Here is an 18,237-nt window from a genome sequence, read left to right as displayed (position 1 = left end):
GCCTGAGCTGTCCTTGATTTTTCTGCTTAAGACTAGCACTTTATCTCTTACACTACAGCTCCACTTTTGTCTTTTTGATGATTAATTGAACATTTGCATCTCATGGACATTCCTGGCTTTAAACTGTGGTCCTCAGATCTCAGCCACCTAAATAATAAGGATTACAGGTGTGAATCAGTGGGCACATTAAAAAAAAATTAGTTATACAAAGGGATTTCAATTTCATAAGTCAATTGTAAGTACAGTTTATAAGTACAATGTATTTTGATCAATCAAATACTTTTTTTGAGATTTATTCATGCCCTTGTGTTTTGGGGTAGATTTTACTTTATTGCTGAGTAGTATTTTATTATGTGAACATACAAGTTGATTATATGTTTCCTGGTTGATGAACATTTATTTTCTTTTTCTTTTTTACTGTTGTTAACAAAGCTGGTATAAACATTATTCTTCAAATATTTTGAGGGAAAGTTATTTTTATTTCACTTTAACATATACCTAGGAAGGGAATTCTGGGAATAAAGTAGGTTTCTTAAGTTTTAAGAAATTTCAAGCACCTCTTCCAGGAAATGAAGATGTTTACATCATGAACATTTTCTTTAAAGGATACATTTATAGTGGGGCATTATAATTGAATACTTATCCATTTATAGTGGGGCATTATAATTGAATACTTATCCATTTACATAAGAAAGAATTTTTAAAATAGACTTAGAATCTAATCAGTGTTGCTGATGTAGCCTTAAGCTTTTGTGGAAAATGACCCAGGATAAAGTTATTGACTGTGTATAATAGATAACTATATGACATACCTATAGACTTTAGAATGAACTCTGAATGTGATTAGCTACCAATGGAAACCATTTTCTCCCCTTTTGATTAGATAATAATAAGAAAATTAGGAACTGGGCACTGGTGGCTCACACTTGCAATCCTAGCTACTCAGCTACAATATCTACATTCATTTTCCGGTTGTAATTCTCTTAATATTTCAGCGTCTTTCTGCATACAGTTTGCCCTATGCATCCATATCTGTGTATTAAACAAACGATTGGTTGAAAATATTTGAGGAAAAAATTGTATATACTATACTGTGTGTATACTATACTATACTGATATGTAGATTTTTTTCCTTGTCATTATTCCCTAAAACTATATTCATAAGCTTTTTAAATAAAACACATTTTATGTTTCTAGAAAAAGTACAATAATTCTAAAGTTTTTTAGGATTATGGTTTGAAGCCAGCCCAGACAAGAAATAGTGTGAGACTCTTATCTCCAATAAACTACTTAAAAACGCTAGAAGTGGCACTGTAGCTCAAGTAGTAGAGCGCTTGCCTTGAGAAAAACAAACAAACAAACAAAAAAAACCTCAGGGACAGCTCCCAGGCCCCAAGTTCAAGCCCTAGGACCAGGAAAAACAAAAAAAAATAAGAAGAAAATTAGGAAATGTAATGAAATATTTCAAATAGTACATCAATTATAGTACCTCTTTTTAATGTTAAATATAATTTGTTACTTAATTGTGTTTTTACAAGCCATTCAGATAACTTTTCTGATTGGTGTAGATTCTCTTTCATAGAGTATTCAATTTTGTTTGAATCCAAATATAAATATAAATATATGAGGCTACAGGTTGATTTTTCTCAGAATTAAATACTTTCTAGGAGAAATTACTTACTTTTTTCACTTTCATTTAATTATATTAATTGTGCAAAAGAGTTTTATTGTGGCATTTTCCATAATGTACATAATTACTTTGATCAAATTCACTGCTTCTATTACTTTTTTCATATCGTCCTTTATTTTACATTGTTTAGTAGGGCTTATTAATGCTACTTTCATGAACATACACATATATTAATTCCTATCACTATCTTCTTGCTCATTATTTTTTTCTATCAGCCCTCCTTTTAAAGTTGTTGTTATTATTTCTGGGTTCCACAAGGAAATTACGGGTTCCACAAGGAAATTACTTCTGGTTAAATTCATTTTCCAGTTGTAATTCTATTAATATTTCAGCGTCTTTCTGCATACAGCTTGCCTTATGCATCCACATCTGTGGATTAAACAAACTATTGGTTGAAAATATTTGAGGAAAAAATTGTGACTATACTGATATGTAGATTTTTTTCCTTGTCATTATTCCCTAAGTATACAATTAACAACTCGTTCCATAGTATTTAGGTTATATACAAAGGTTATATGCAAATACTAGACTATTTTTACATAAACAATTTGAGCATGTGCAGGTTTTGGTATTGGTATCCAGAAAGTCCTGGAATCCAGTCCCTCACAGATACTGAAGGATGACTAAACTTCAGAATTATTGTGCTTTTTTAATTTTGTGGGTTGTGTGTGCTGTTCCTGAGCTCTTCATCTCAAGATAAGCACTCTACCACTAGAGCCACATGCCATTGCCAGTTTTCGGGTGGTTAATTGGAGATAAGAGTCTCGTGGACTTTCCCGCCCAGGCTAGCTTTGAACCGTGATCCTCAGCCTCCTGAGTAGCTAGGATTACTGGTGCCTGGCTTATTGGTCTTTTTCTAGAAATATAAGAGCATTTTACAAAGCTTATGAAAATTGACAATATGTTACACTTATTAGCACTTATACATAGTATGTTTATCTATGAAAAAAATTACTATGGGTAAACAATACAATATTTAGCTTCCCCTCCTCTTTAAGTCATATGATTTATAGCAACAACTTTGCAAGGCTGCGATTGATTTGTAATATACTTAAATTATTTTCAATATAATAATGTGATGTAAAGAAGCATGGTAATTCTAATAGAATTGAAAAATTATGACAACATACTTTCTGTTAAGTCCTGTTTTCTAAATTAAAATTTGCAGAGATGGGAAAATTCCAAATGGAAAACAATTTTCTTTACAAAAATTTGTTTTGTTTAAATGGTACTATGGAAAGTAAAAATTTAGTGCTTATTTTTTATTTTGCTTCATACTAGACTTAACTAAGAACCAGTCTTTTAAGGTATTACATGAAATAATTAGAAAACAGGCGTTTTATAGAGTTAGTACCATAAATTGGGGAATATTGAGTTTTTTCCTAAGCCTGCCTCTGTAGTTGTCAGAAGATCTATATAAAAACTATATAGAGGGATGTGGATAATACATCCTAATTCTTAGGATGTTGACCAAATTATAAATATGTTAAGTATAATCATTAGATTATTAAATAACCTTTTCAAACTATTCTAAGGTAGTAAATAACTGTGTATGTGTTTCTGTGTGTGGTTCTTTTCTAGGGAAATTTTTTTTTGTTGTTGTTAGTCGTGGGGCTTGAACTCTGGGCCTGAGCGCTGTCCCTCAACTCTTCAGCTCAAGGCTAGCACTCTACCCCTTGAGCTACAGTAGCGCCGCTTAGGGTTTTCTGGTGGTTTATTGGAGATGAGAGTTTCACGGCCTTTCTTGCCTAGTCTGGCTTTGAACCAGGGTCCTCAGATCTCAGCCTCCTAAATAGCTAGGATTATAGGCGTGAGCCACAAGCGCCGGCTTAGGGAAATCTTTTTAATTACTCTGTATGAAAACTGATCAGGGACTCTGAAAACTGATCAAATTTCTCATAGTGTTGATATTGACTATTGGTTTGCTTTTTTTTTTTTTTGTATCAATTCCTTAAGAAGCTGACTTACTGTTTCCTTTGGTTAGAACAATTGGATGTTTTTTTTTTTTTTGCTTTTTAAAATTGCTTTATTAACTTCACACTATATAATGAGCAGCTTTCCATGCAATAGATAAATTCTCCTGCTAACAAAATTCTTACACAACATTCAATTAGAAGCTGGTAATAGGAGATCCACAAGGAACATAAAAAGATTTACAAGAGTACATCACAAACATGTAGTTTTAGGAAGCAGAGGTCTCTCGCAATTAACTTGAGGGAACACATCAGGATTCAGGATTTAGGGCATAAGGCAAAACTCATCATGGTGGTCATGGTGGGGGGTTCGGTGCTAACTGCCCGCAGACTATGGCTCAACTGCTTCTCCCTCAGCTTTTCCATGAGCTGTCTCACCTCCTCCCCAAACCTTTCCATGTTCTCTTCTCTCATCCATGCCTGGGGCTCTCCAAGCCTATGCATCAGATCCCATCTATAGTGCAGGACGGGCTGCCTAACACGGAATCGCCTGCATTCCCTCTAGGAACCCCGGCTTCTGAAGGCTGAGCCAAGGGCTCCTTTTTAGTAGCAACTTGCTCCTATTCTTCCTTGTTTTCATTTTCCTGGTGAGTATTTTCCACATCAAGGTTTTTCGTTGCTTGTTCCTCTTTGGACGCCATTATTCCTGGGCCTATCCTTGCTGGCTCCTCCTCCCGATTCTGGGAAGGTGCTTTGCTGCGACACTCAGACCTGCTCCGCTTTCCCCGGGCCCGATGCCAGCCCGCCGTGCGCTGGGCGGCGGGGAGCTGCTCAACTGGATGTTTCTTATGAGAGCTATTTTTAATTTACCTGTGTTATTCTATTCTATTCTATTCTGTCAGTCTAGATTGAAAAAGCTAGATTATTCTAGTTTAGGACTCCTTTTTTATGTCCTTGATTTCTCCAGTAACATTTACTGGTAGCGCTGGGAAGGTAGCTCAGCGGTAGAGTGCATGCCTTGCAAGCATGAGGCCCTGGGTTCGATTCCTCAGCACCACATAAACAGAAAAAGCCGGAGGTGGCACTGTGGCTCAAGTGGTAAAGCACTACTAGCCTTGAGCTGAAGAGCTGAGGGTCAGCGCCCAGACCCAGAGTTCAGGCCCCATGACCGACAAAAAAAAAAAAAAACCAAAAAAAACCCATTTACTGGTCTTTCTATTTTCTTTTCTAGTATATAATAGTTAGATAATGATAACTATTCATTGTCAGCTACTCTACTTTGACTAATTAATACTGTTACAGTATCTTAACTAAGCCAGATTTTACAGGTATGAAAGGAATAACCAGAAAGCCAAAGCTCTAACTTAATTGAACTTCTCCAAGACTGAAATTTAAAGAAGTAATTTAGATTAGACATTAGAGTTCCTGAGGAAAGTATCTGAAACTACTATCTCTTGGATCTACCCATTTGTTGGAAAATTTCCACTTAGACCCCTGGTGTCATACACAGAAATGTTAACTTTTTAAGGTGAAGGCTGTTTACTTGACTGTAGTGAATCAGAGAGTATATAGGTTGACTGAAGAACTTCATCTGAATAATGAAGTTGGAGGTTCTCCTATTGATTACTACTATTACTTCAGATAAGACATTTTTTCTTTACTTGCTTCAGTTTCTTTATCTGGGCTGGATTAGATTTCCAAAGGATATTTTCATGTCTGAAATTCTTCATTTTTTTTTTTTTTCATTGAGACTTTTACACACATACTCTATCCTCTCTGCTGTGGCTAATGAAAGAGAGTCAGTGAATCTCTAAGTTGTTATTATGTGGGGAGGCTATGAAAACATAATTATGGGAGATTTGAAGAGACTAGATGAATAGCTTTATTTAACATCACTATGTGATCATAAGTTTTCACATCTATATAGATTGGAGGGATTTTTTTAATTTTTAATTTTATTTTTTAATCTTTAGTTGTACACAGGGGTTTCAATTCAACATCAGTTTGTGAATACAAATGTATCTTTTTTATTTTTCTTTATTTTTTATTATCTTTATTTGTACAAATGGATTTTAACATTCAGTTTATTAGTACAGTGCATCTTGATCAATATCATCCCTTTCATTGATTAGAGTTTTGATTAAGGATAGTTAAGGTGGTGGGCAGAAATGTGTATTTCAAAAACGAGATTATTTTGTATAGTATTCTAAGGCTAACAAGCATGGAAATAGGGAAACAGAAATCTCGGGAGATAGTTTTAATCAGCAAAATTTAGTTATTTACTTTTGGGTATAATATACCAAGTCTCTTGTGGTGTTTCTTGTGGTGTCTTGAAACTTCATAATTGAGGAAAATGGAGAGAAAATAGAGAATGAATTATTGATAATCTATGAGTTGGATATTTTGTTAAACCTCTACCATTTGCTGGCATTTAAACTAATTTTCATGAGTCTAAATTTCTGTAATCTTGATTCCTTCTCATTTTCATGTCCTATGTTCTATATTTGCCTATTTATATAGTCTTGGGCAAGTTAGTGTGCAATTAACTCATTCATAAAATCTGTTTGCTGATGTATATCTATATACTCTTGTACTCTGGTGTTATAATGGAACGTGCTTCTGAGTTCTCATTGTATATTGTTCAGTACTGTAATTCTCCTTTTTCTGCATTATTATTTTTTCCCTCTCAACTTGATATTATCTTTTACCACAAGAGTATTTGTTTTCCTTCTTAAAAAAATCTTTTTGGGTACTATTTTCCACATTTATCAGTAACTATTTCCTTTTCAGTAAAAACAGTGCAGAGGGATTGAATATACTTTATTATCTCCTCTTACCCTTTCATAAATCCATTCTAATGAAGCTTGTGCTTAAACTACTTCATTGAAACTTGTGTAATTATTAATGGCGGATGATTATTCCCTTTAAAACATTTTTCTTGCTACACTTCCAGAAAACTACATGCTGTTGGTATGTCTTCTACATCACCTGACATGCCTTTGCTGATTCTTTTCCTCCACTATTTCATGTTGCACACTAAGCCTCAGTGTTTGGACCTCTTTGTTCTCTACCTGTTCTCACTTTCTTGGGATTACATCCATTCTTAGTGTGTAAGTATCACATCTTTGTGATAATCCCCCAAATTCATAATTTATGCCCATATCTATCTTGTATATCTACATAGGCAACTAAAACTTAATGTGTGCAAAACTGAGCACTTGTACTAATTCTTTGAACTTATCACTCCTACAGGCATGTAAATTTCTTCTAGTTGCTAGGGCAAAAGCTTTAGAGTCAGCCTTGGCTACTTGCTCATTAAAAAAATTTTTTTTGACTGACTCCACCTACAAAATGTAAAAATAGCCACAAAATTTGACCATTCTGTACCACTTTTCTATCACCCCAGGCCATATCACTATCAACTCTACCCTGGATTGTAGTTCTTACATCTGGAACCTATTCTGTAACACTTTAACCTGTAGAAACATAGTTTAGATCATCATTCCTATAAAACTTTCAGTGAGTTCTTTGTCTCTTGCAAAATAAAAACCAGTATCTTTGCAACTGCCTACCAGGACTGTATATGACTAGGCCTATCATTATTTTTCTTGGCCTCATCTCCTACTATTCTTCTTTTCACCTATCCAATTCTATTATTCTTATTTGCTATCTAAATATATCAGCACCAATTGCTGTTTCTTCTCTTTAGAAAATTCTAAAAAATTATTATCAATGAAGCCTTTTCTGACTACCTTTTTGAAAAATAATATGTAGAAACTAATTTTTTTTGGGTCTGGTTGTGGGGCCTGAACTCTGGGCCTGGGCGCTGTCCCTCAGCTCTTCAGCTCAAGGCTAGCACTCTACCATTGAGCCACAGCACCACTTCCAGCTTTTTTCTTTTTGCTTGTGTGGTGCTGAGGAATTGAACCCAGGGCCTTAAGCATGCAAGGCAAGCGCTCTACCACTGAGCCACCTTCTCAGCCCCTAGAAACTAATTTTTCTACATTCCCCCCATCCTTTCTCTATTTTTCCATAACATTTTAATTTATACCTAACATAATTATATATTTTACTTATTTTGTTTGTCTCTTCCTACTTACACTATGTACTCCATTAAGGCAGAATGCTTTCCACAATTGTCTAGCACAATGCTTGGCAATGAGCGAATGGATGAATAGTAGCTAATTTGTAGTATTCTTGTACTTACAGGAAGTATTCTGTGTTCACTTTTATTATCACCGTAATATATCCATGGACAGTCTTATAGGACATAAACATGAAGATTTAGTTGGGATGCCTGATATACTATCTTCTATCAGCCCAGTTTTGATTAGAAAAGCTACTAAGGAATATCCTTGGTGATAATTCTCAATGTTTAGATTAGTTGGAGGTTCCTTAGGAAATCTTGGTAATCAAGATCCTTTATAAGGAAAAAGAATATCCAAAATGAGAAATATTAAAAATATCACCAGAAAAAAACTGCTATTCTTTACTTGCCCAAATAGTACACGTAAGAGGAATTTCATAAGGTAAAATTAAACTCAAAGTGCACAATTAGTTCCTCCCTCCCTCCTTTCTTTTCTTCTTCCTTCCTTTCTTTATTTCACTTCCCTGTCTTCCATTTATTTATTTATTTATTTATGTTACTGTTTTTTGTTTGAGACCCAGGTCTTATAAGTAATCATCTTCCCTCAGATAGACTCCCAAGTAGCTGGGGGCTATGAGCATATCATGTATTTGGCTAGTGTTTTCTTTTTCTTTTCTAAGATCTTTTTTTTTTTGTTGGTCATGGGGCCTGAACTCTGAGCCTGGGCGCTGACCCTCAGCTCTTCAGCTCAAGGCTAGTAGTGCTTTACCACTTGAGCCACAGTGCCACTTCCGCTTTTTCTGCTTATGTGGTCCTGAGGAATTGAACCCAGGGCCTCATGCATGCAAGGCAAGCACTCTACCACTGAGCCACCTTCCCAGACCTAGTGTTTTCTTTTAAAAAATGAATTTAGTTGGGTGTGATGATGCGTGCCTGTAATTTCAGCACTGATGAGGCAGAGGCAGGAGTTTCACATTTAGGTCATATTGAGTTTCAGGTCAGTTCCATTGCAAGTTTCTGACTATATAGGGAGACTATTGCAAAAACAAATCAAATGCAACAATAACAAAACCACAACTCTCAAAAAGCAAATAAAAATGAATATTGAAGTTTTTAGTAAAAAATGGTTTAAAATTTTTCCATAATGAAAAAATAGCTTCCTAATCAGAAATAGTTATTTTTAAAAATATGTGATATCTCAGTTTCACATATATTTTTGTTGGTTGTGTGTGGTGTGGTGGTGGGATAAAGGCTTGTATTAGGATTAGTAATCATTACATAGTAATCTAAAGCTGTAGCCATCTATAGCTTTCATGTGTTACAACTGTCATGGCAGGAGCTTAGAAAGTTTTATTGAGCTAATTTTTGTTTCAGGAAGACTATAGATTTAATGGGTAGCTAAGATCATATACTTTTGTTAATTATTAACATTGCATTTCCTGTACTTAATAATTTAAGCTATCATTTTTATTGTGGTAGGCTCATAGCTGGCAACCTGGAATAAAAAATCCATACCGTGGTGTTGTTGTTTGGCCTGTTCCTGAAAACATTGAAATCACTGTAACACTTTTTAAGGTCAGTACTATTTTTTTCTTACTATTTTTTTTATGGATTTATTATATATTCATGATTTTAAATAAAATTTCAACACATTGGTATTCAGTATGGTATCTAATGCACGTTATTTTGTAGGGATAAAGCAATTTATAACATTGCAAAGGAATTACATTATGTTATGGTTTACAGTCTGAATTATCTGGGATTACTTTAAGTTGTTAACATCTAAGGTCAACTGAGATACCTCTGTCATAGTCTGTGCACAGAAAATGTTAACATACTTTTCCTGTGGAAAACTGAAGTTTGTAGAATTTTTCTTTCTGTCCCTCATTTGCTAGCCTTGTTTAATAATTTGCATGTAACTACTTTAGTAATTTGCGAATGACTACTTTACTAAATGTAATAAGATTTAAAAAAAATTGCTATTTGGGGGGGGAGGATTGGGTGTGGGGCGGGAGGGGGGAGACTGGGACAAACAGAGGAGGAGGCTACAATGCTTGATAAGAAATGTACTCACTATCTTGCCCATGTAATTGTAACCCCTCTGTACAGTATATTCTCAATAAAAAATAAAAAAATTGTTATTTGGCAAATTTGTTGATGTTCATAAATGTTATAACTTAAAAGTAAAATACTGGTTGTAAATTTGAAATGCAGATTTAAAAATATAACTGTTCTTATGCCTTTCTGCTTGTTTTATATGGGATTTTTTTTCTTGGAAGTCGTACATATTATTTGATATATTATCAAATAGTCTTAGCACATCTTATAATTAAGCCCTAGAGTATTTGCTTTCCTAACACATTCTTTTCCAGCTCCCAAAGTCAGGATGGGAGAGAAACAATATCTTGGTTTTAGCATTTTAGGTAGAGAATTAGAAAACAATGTTTCTTTTTTACATGATTCAAAATATACTGAAGTTACTTTTACAGTAGACAAGAGGAAGTAGAGCATCACATTAAACATAATTTGGTAATGTAAAGTTTGGAAAAGTCCACCAAATATTTAGAGCAATGTAAAATTATAGCTTAGAGAGTGAAGTTGCTGTATGGAAAAGTGATTTTGATTTTGTAAGCCAGTATATTAATTCATTTGGTGTTAGATTTTTTTCATCTCTGTGGAAAATACCTAAGAGAAACATCTTAAAGATTTATTTTGGCTCTCAGTTTCAGAAGTCTCAGTCCATGGTTGCTTGCCTCCATCACAGGCCTGGGGTAAGGCAGCCTATCTTGGTAGAGAGGCAATACTGGAGTGGAACTGCTCACCTCATGGCAACTAAGAAGCAAAGAGAGAGAGAGAGAGAGAGAGAGACAGACAGACAGACAGACAGACAGACAGACAAAGGAATAACCCCAGGACAAGTTATGTGCTTCAGAGGCACACACCTAGTAACCTTCTTCCTCCAGGGTGGTTACAACTTTAGGAGGTAGGGACTTCCTAAAATACCACCTCCCAAAATACCACAACCAGCTGGGGAACTAGCCTGTGGATATATTTTATATTCAAACCATAACACATACATTTATTCAGGAAGTATTACAGAGAGCAAAAGAACAAAACAGCGTGGTAAATGCTAATGTAGTAGCACATAGATGGAATAGTATTTTTAAACATTCTGTGTTTCATAGATACTCTTATCTAAGAGTCTTAATACAGTATGCATATTTGTTAGTTTTTATATTATATAATTGACATTAAAATGTAGCTTGATTATCTTGTTGTATATGTTACACATATACTTCTCTCTCTCTCTCACTCTTCTCCCTCTCTCTCTCTCTGATTTGCTTAGGGAGAAATAAGGGAGGAGACAGTATATTCTTTTTGTCTTCAGGTTGGTCAGAACCACTTTATTGTTAGTTTACCAGTTGTCCTAAAAGCCTATTATTATACCTGTCTTGTCTATAATTCTCCTATTGGAATGATACAAAAGCTTCATAATTAAAAGCAGTAATTTCAGTCTCTAGTTCATTAGTTCATTTAGTTCTCATAGCATCCATAAGGTTCTGTAGTTATTCTTATTTTATGGAAAAGGAAGATGAGACTAGAAAGGATGGTAACTCGCCGAAATGCCCTGAATTTGCCATGTTCTTTCCTCTATACTGTCTACATCATGTAACAACTTATAAATGTCAACTACAATAGCAAGATCTCTGATATTCTTCAAGGAAGGCATTTAAGTAATCTCTTGAGTATTTTGACTTAGTGTGTTGTTCATACTGGCAAAACAAATGAATGGATATGGTTATATAACTTTCAAAGGAAATGATGACAAGCGAACAAGGGATTAGCATGGAACTGAAACACAGCTGATAGCCATGTGTTTGGGGAAAGGATATGCACTGCCTGAGTCATTCATAGTTGGAAGTGACTATTGAAATGTGCAGCTTGTATAGGATTAAAGGTATATAGTTTTTGAGTATAGATGAGAATGTTCAGCATATCCTTATCAGTGAACATTTATGCCTTTGAATGTTAGGAAAACAACAAACACTTTCTAGCTTATGATAATAAAGATTTCTTCTCAGTTATACTATTGGGAAACATTGAGATTATTTTCAATATTTACATGGGAATTTTCAACTGATGCTTTTTATTTCCGGACTCGCTCATATCCCCAGAATTTTACTAGAAAAGCAGAAAAGTAACACAGAAAAATGAAACAACTTCATTATTTCATCGTAATTTTTTGGATCCCATTGTTTAACAGTTTTTCAAATGAAAAAATTCTTTATATTTCCCTCTTCCTTATACTAAGTTTCACAATTTGCTTAATCTTGAAGTTTGCAAAGGGCTGCTTGGATTCCTTGTCTTTATTGGAGCATTCACAGAGGTAAACTCAGAACAGTGCTTTTGAAGAAAGCTATCACTCACTGTATTTCATTTTTCTATGACTTAAGTAGAACTTAGTTTCTTTCTTTTTTTTTTTTTTTTTTTGTCGGTCATGAGGCTTGAACTCTGGGCTTGGGCGCTGTCCCTGCGCTCTTCAGCTCAAGGCGAGTGCTCTACCACTTGAGCCACAGCGCCTCTTCCAGTTTTTGAGTGGTTTATTGGAGCTAAGAGTCTCACAGACTTTCCTGCCCCGGCTGGCTTTGAACAGTGATCCTCAGATCTCAGCCTCCTGAGTAGCTAGGATTACAGGCATGAGCTACCGATGCCTGGGTAGAACTTAATTTCTTATATGCTTCTATCTGAAGTCTAAATTTTATTGAAAATAATTGTTTCTAGTAAAGTTTTTTAAATGCTTTTGGATTTTGAGAAGAAAAAAAATAGCTGTTAAGCCATTTTGATTCTTCTTTTAGTACAGTAGTAATAAAGGAGACCATAGAGGGTGAGTAGTAAATAAAGAAGACTTAATTGATTCCAGCAAGAAGCCATTCTCATTAAGAGTGTTTTTGTCTGGTCAGTAGTATAAATATTTGATTATGTAAAGATGCAATTTTTTTTAAGGTACAATTTTTTAAGTACCTTGAGAATGAACATTATTACTACTACTTTCATATCTTCTTCCTGACTTTGCCCTATCAGATGTTTCTTGGATCCATTGGAATTGTTCATTAGTGAAATTTTTTTTTTAGGGGTAAATTTTTTAGGTTTTTTTTTTTTTTAATGTTTCATTTGCTTTAATGTTACTGTTCAACATTTGCCGATTAAGCCATTTGTAAATACTCTTGGAATCCTGTTATGTTGTCAGGTACTTTTCTTGATCCTAATGACACAGATTAAACTGAATGTGCAAACTAGGTAAAAGACATAAAAGTGCAACACAGCCATTTTTCTTTTCTTTTTTCCCTCCTTTGTCATTCATGGGATTGGACTCAGGGTTTTGCATTTGAACTACTACTTAATCTGTGCCCTCACTTGCTGTCATTTGTTGTTGTTTTTTTTGAGATAGGGTCTTGCTAACATTCTCTGGGCCATTCTTGACCTTGAAATCCTGCCCCTGCCTAGCTAATAAATGTATGCTGCCACAGTCAATTTGCAGCATACCTTTTAACATTTAGTTGTGTTCTTTTGGTTTCTGTTTTCTGTGTCATTAAGTGGGCATAAATCATTTAGCAGAATAACTGGGACATAGTGAGTGCTCAGTAAATATTTTCACCTTATTATTAATTTGATACTAGTTGTGCTTAGAGCTTTATTGTCCCCAAAACAAAAGGATGACCTAGAGGACAGTAGGATGTCTTTCCCCAGCATTGTATTACATTTTATTAGTTGCTAAAGAATCATTGTTTATGCTCTGAATGCATCATAAAAAAGTCAGACAAAGCCAGCTAGGGAAACTATTTTTCTATTCTACCCTGCCCTATCATTCTCCTGCCCACAATTACCAAAGCAATTCTTTTCACAGATTTTTGTCTTATCTGAGTGAATTTACTCATAAAAATACAGCTCAGACTATGTGAGCCAGTTACCATGTTACTATAGTAAAAAAGTAATGGAAATAAAGAACTAAGGAATTTGGGATTTATCTCATAGTGTTTATGCTGCATTAAGGAAATCTAAGTTATACCAACATCATCACAAGTTGTGTCAATATTATCAAAACTGTGGTTTGGAAATATTGAGCTGTCTATGAGATTAAATGGAAAAGCAGATTAAGTGAGAGACTACTATAGCCACTTTTAGTTCAAATAATAACCTTGGAATAACTTAACTGTGGCCATAGAAACAGAAAATTAGTAATAGACTAAAGTAGAATCAATTATATAAGATGCTTCCCTGTGAGAAGCATATGAGACCTAAGACCCTTCCCATCTGTGTTAGTTTAATCTTAGAATAGAATATTGAGCCAAAAGCTTGCTCTATTGAATTCTCTCCCTATCTTTAACCTGTCCTATCCTTAGTGCATGAAATTGAATGCATATTTAAAATGACTCTACATACTCAAATATCAGTGGAAATCTTATGTAATTTAGGTAATCCAGAGGATTCTCTTGTGAGAGTTTTGTCTGTTAATTCCTGCAAGATGTATTATGTTTTTAAAAAACACTTCTGGCAAAGCTATTTCTTTCATTGGCCATGGATTTAAATAAATACAATATCTAAATAGAGTTTGTGTGTGTGTGTGTGTGTGTGTGTGTGTGTGTGTGTGTGTGTGTGTGTGTGTGAAAGCAAAAACAATTATGTTTGAATCTGTAGAATCCCTCTACAGTTTTGTATATAATAATATATTTGACAAGTAAATACCTGCAAATGAATTCTCATCCTCTTCTTCCTACTCCTCATCTTCATCTTCTTCCTCCTCTGCCACCTCTTCTTGCTACTTCCCTTCTTCCTCCTCTTTTATTTAAAGGTTATATTGAAGATTATAACCTTTTCTGCAGTGTCATGCATTTCCTTAATGGAGGAGAGGGAGAAAAGGGTATTGAAAGCCCATGTTGACTTGTCATTTTGTCTAGATTGTGAAATGCTTAGCAGTACATAGAAATTCCAGGTGGTTATATAATTTCATTGAAAAATACTGTATTTGAAATGATACATTTAGTTCTAAATATATACAGGTATAAAAGTGAGGACAGTTTTATATGACCACTTTTTAAAAAATAATAAAATACTTTTTAAAATAGTTCATTAACTAGGTTATCTTTCTCCAGTCAGATAAAAGTAAAATAGAGAATTTCATTTTTTTAGTGGTACAAGGGTTTGAACCCAGAGCCTTGTCCTTGCTAGGCAGGAGCTCTACTGCTCTACTCACCTTCTTGAATATATAGGATTTTAGGTGTAAGTCACTGAGTCCTGCTGAGAATTTCTTAATATAATTAATTTAAATTTAGAAAAATTATGGAAGTATCCAAGAAGAAAGCTATTTTGTCCCTCCCTTTTTAAAAAAGTAAAAGCTAAAATGTAAGATTATTTGCATTTTATTAATGGAATTGACTGTATTAACATTTATTTCAATTTCATGTTTTGCTGTTGTTACAGGATCCGCATGCAGAGGAATTTGAAGACAAAGAGTGGACATTTGTCATAGAAAATGTAAGCTAATGGCAAATACCCTCAACTTTTCATATTTTCACCTTATTTATATGCTTATATATATGTTATGGTAAATGAGCATTTTGGTAATAGAAACATTGTCTTACAAAAATTTAATGAGTAATATGTAAGTTTTAGAAGTTCTTGAAGGAAATAATAACCAATAGCAGAATTATCTTTTGTTAAAACTGTAAGAATCTTTAATACTAAATCATATTGTTTTGGACTTGAGGGAAGAATCATATCTTTTTTATTTTATCTCTTCAGCATATCACATTTAACAGATTTTCATTTAAAACATTGTTGAAAGAAAGACCTTTGGAAGCTTTCAAAATAAAATATGCACTTTTTGTCTTTATTTGGATTGAGAGATTAGTGCTTTAGTAATTATCGTAATTTATATATTTAGAATACCTGGAGAGTAGCAGTTATATAGCAGGTATTCAATAAATGTTTATTAGATTGAGACATCAGTTATACATACCTAGTGACTTAGGAGTCTGAGATGGAGGATTGTGGCTCAAATTTAGCTGAGGCAAAAGTCTGTGTGACTTCATGTCAAAAATAACTAGCAAAAAGCAGAGTTGAAAATATGGCTAAAGTAGTAGAGCACCAGCCAAGGAAACTAACCAAGCAATTGCAAAGCTCTTAGCACAAACCCTAGCATTGGCAAAAAAAAAAAAGGAAAGAAAAATAACTAAATAAATAGATAGGTAGATATTTATTGACAGAGGTAGATATTTATCGACCAGGAATTAGAGAAAAAAGGTGCTAAAACTATAGTGATTAAGACAATAGGCTTTGATGTCAGACCTCATTTCAAATTGTAGCTCTTCTACCAAGCTTGTAATCATGGAAAAGTTTCTTAACTTGTGGCATTAAGTAATTCTTACTGAATGTTATCTTTACCATTGCTGTTGTTATTATCAGCATAACAAAGTTCTGAAGCATATCTATAACAGGCTATGCTTTGCATTATATTCTTCCTTTCTTACTTGGCTTTGTTTTATGATTAAAAAAACAAAGAAACAAACTTAACTTTTCTCATTAGTATTTGTACCATTTTCAGAACTAAAGATCTGGGGAAGCTCAAGACCAGGTCCAAATACAGTAGGGGACTCTGATATCTAAAAATTAAGCCATTGTCATCATATTAAAGGTTTATACTTTTCTGCAATGATAGATTTGAGCGATATGCTTGAAGTAGCATATTAAAGATTAAAGAAAAATCTTTGGCTTATTGAAATAGAATATAGACTCATACTAACAATCTCATATCAGAAACTCACATCATATACATATCAAGAACTTCTCCCCAGTGGATGGCACTCCACTTTTCAATAATCATGGCCCAATGATACATCTAGTCTGTTAATGTGATACATGAACAAATTAGCTAGTTAAATTTAAAGTGTAATTAGTGGCAACTTTATATCTGTTCAAAAAGATATTCTTATTCCATAGTTGATTTTCATACCAAGCAATGGAATTTCCAAATTTCTGATAAACAAATTACAAGCTACAAATTACTGCTGAAAGGTACAAATCAAAAATAAAAAAGAAAGGACAACTGTATGAGATATACTAGGTTTGTTTGCGAAAGTCATTTAAATAATGAGATTTGGGGAAAATGTTTTTCTTAAATTCCATATTATATATCTTATAAAGGCATTTAAAATATATCTATACATAAAACAATTGGAAATATGTAATAAGGTATTTTTTTATTGTGAAAATACCTTACAGAGGAGTTACAATTACATGGGCAAGATAATGAGTACAGTTCTTATCAAGCATTGTTGCCTCCGCCTCTGTTTCCCTTTCCTATCCCTTCCCATCTCCCCTCCCTCCCCCCATTTTAAATGTCTCTGGGAAATTCCTTTTTTTGGGTGAGGGGAGGGGTTGGTCATGAGGCTTGAACTCTGGGCCTGGGAGCTCTTCAGCTCAAGGTGAGCACTCTACCACTTGAGCCACAGCTCCACTTCTGGTTTTCTGGTGGTTAATTGGAGATGAGAGTCTCACAAACTTTCCTGCCTGGTCTGGCTTTGAACTGTGATCCTCAGATCTCAGCTTCCTGAGTAGCTAGGATTACAGGCATGAGACACTGGTGCCTGGCTAGGGAAATATTTTAAAACTTAAATGGTAAAGTTTGAATAGAATATAGAATGAAAAGATGTAATTTGTATTATTGTTTCCATATTAAGGTATATATTTCTCAAATAAAAGAGCATATTTAGCCTTTTTAAAATGTAAAGTATTTTTAAGCTCAGGAGATTATCTTACCCAGTTTATTTATTACTCAAGATAGTTGAAGTTCCTTAGAAATCAGACATCAGGTAAGGAATTGAACATATATTAACATTCTTTCTATATTAACATTCTTAAATTCATAGTAATACAATAATAATAAAGTTTTAAACTACTATTTGTTAGTTATTTTATAAAAATCAAGGTTGTAATTGAAATATGACTATAAAGTTTAATTATATAATCAAACTATTATGAAAATGTTACTGTGCATGATAGGGTGAGAGAACAGCTAACTTTTAGAGATGTTCATCTGCTATGCTTTTGGCAGCTGAGTTTCTGCTTCTATACCTTTCTACTTCCACATATTCTTACTTGAAAAAAATTTTTGTATTTGTCTCATTTCATAGTGTAATGAAATCATGAACTTAGTAGAGTTCCTGATGTGTTGTATCTTCAAAGCTGGTGACTTTGAGTAGTTTATTCTCTGGAATTCAGTTTCATATATGATTTCAGAATTATTTTCTATAATTTTTGTTTTAATAGAAATATTTTAATAATCTATTTTGAAAGTAAATTTTAGTGCAGAGTTTTGATTTTCAAGTTCATGAAGAATGAACTATTTAAAGTAGTCATCTACAGTAGCTTTTTTTTTTTTTTTTAAAAGATGGTTTTGTACTATGTTGCCCTGTGTAGCCTCAAACTCCTGGGCACAAATTCTCCTGCCTCAACCTTCCTAGTATCTGGGACTATTATTTGCTATTATC

The 18,237-nt window shown here is 33.9% G+C and overlaps 1 protein-coding gene and 1 pseudogene across 5 annotated transcripts in view; one reads left to right on the top strand and one right to left on the bottom strand.

The window, feature by feature from the left end:
* The window catches only part of Ehbp1 (EH domain binding protein 1), a 285,025-nt gene that overhangs the window by 34,722 nt on the left and 232,066 nt on the right, over nt 1–18,237 (top strand). For all 5 annotated transcript variants that reach the window (XM_042691180.1, XM_042691182.1, XM_042691179.1 and 2 more), the window contains exons 4-5: nt 9,170–9,265; nt 15,170–15,223. In XM_042691180.1, coding sequence (XP_042547114.1) covers nt 9,170–9,265; nt 15,170–15,223 — 150 coding nt within the window. The remainder of the gene's footprint in view (nt 1–9,169; nt 9,266–15,169; nt 15,224–18,237) is intronic.
* Nucleotides 3,897–4,429, bottom strand: LOC122117445 (annotated as a pseudogene).

This window comes from Dipodomys spectabilis, unplaced genomic scaffold (genome assembly GCF_019054845.1).
Source record: "Dipodomys spectabilis isolate Male_0828 unplaced genomic scaffold, ASM1905484v1 ptg000141l, whole genome shotgun sequence".
NCBI lineage: Eukaryota > Metazoa > Chordata > Mammalia > Rodentia > Heteromyidae > Dipodomys > Dipodomys spectabilis.
The sequence above is the reverse complement of the archived record's forward strand: the minus strand, read 5'-3'. Positions and strand labels throughout refer to the sequence as shown.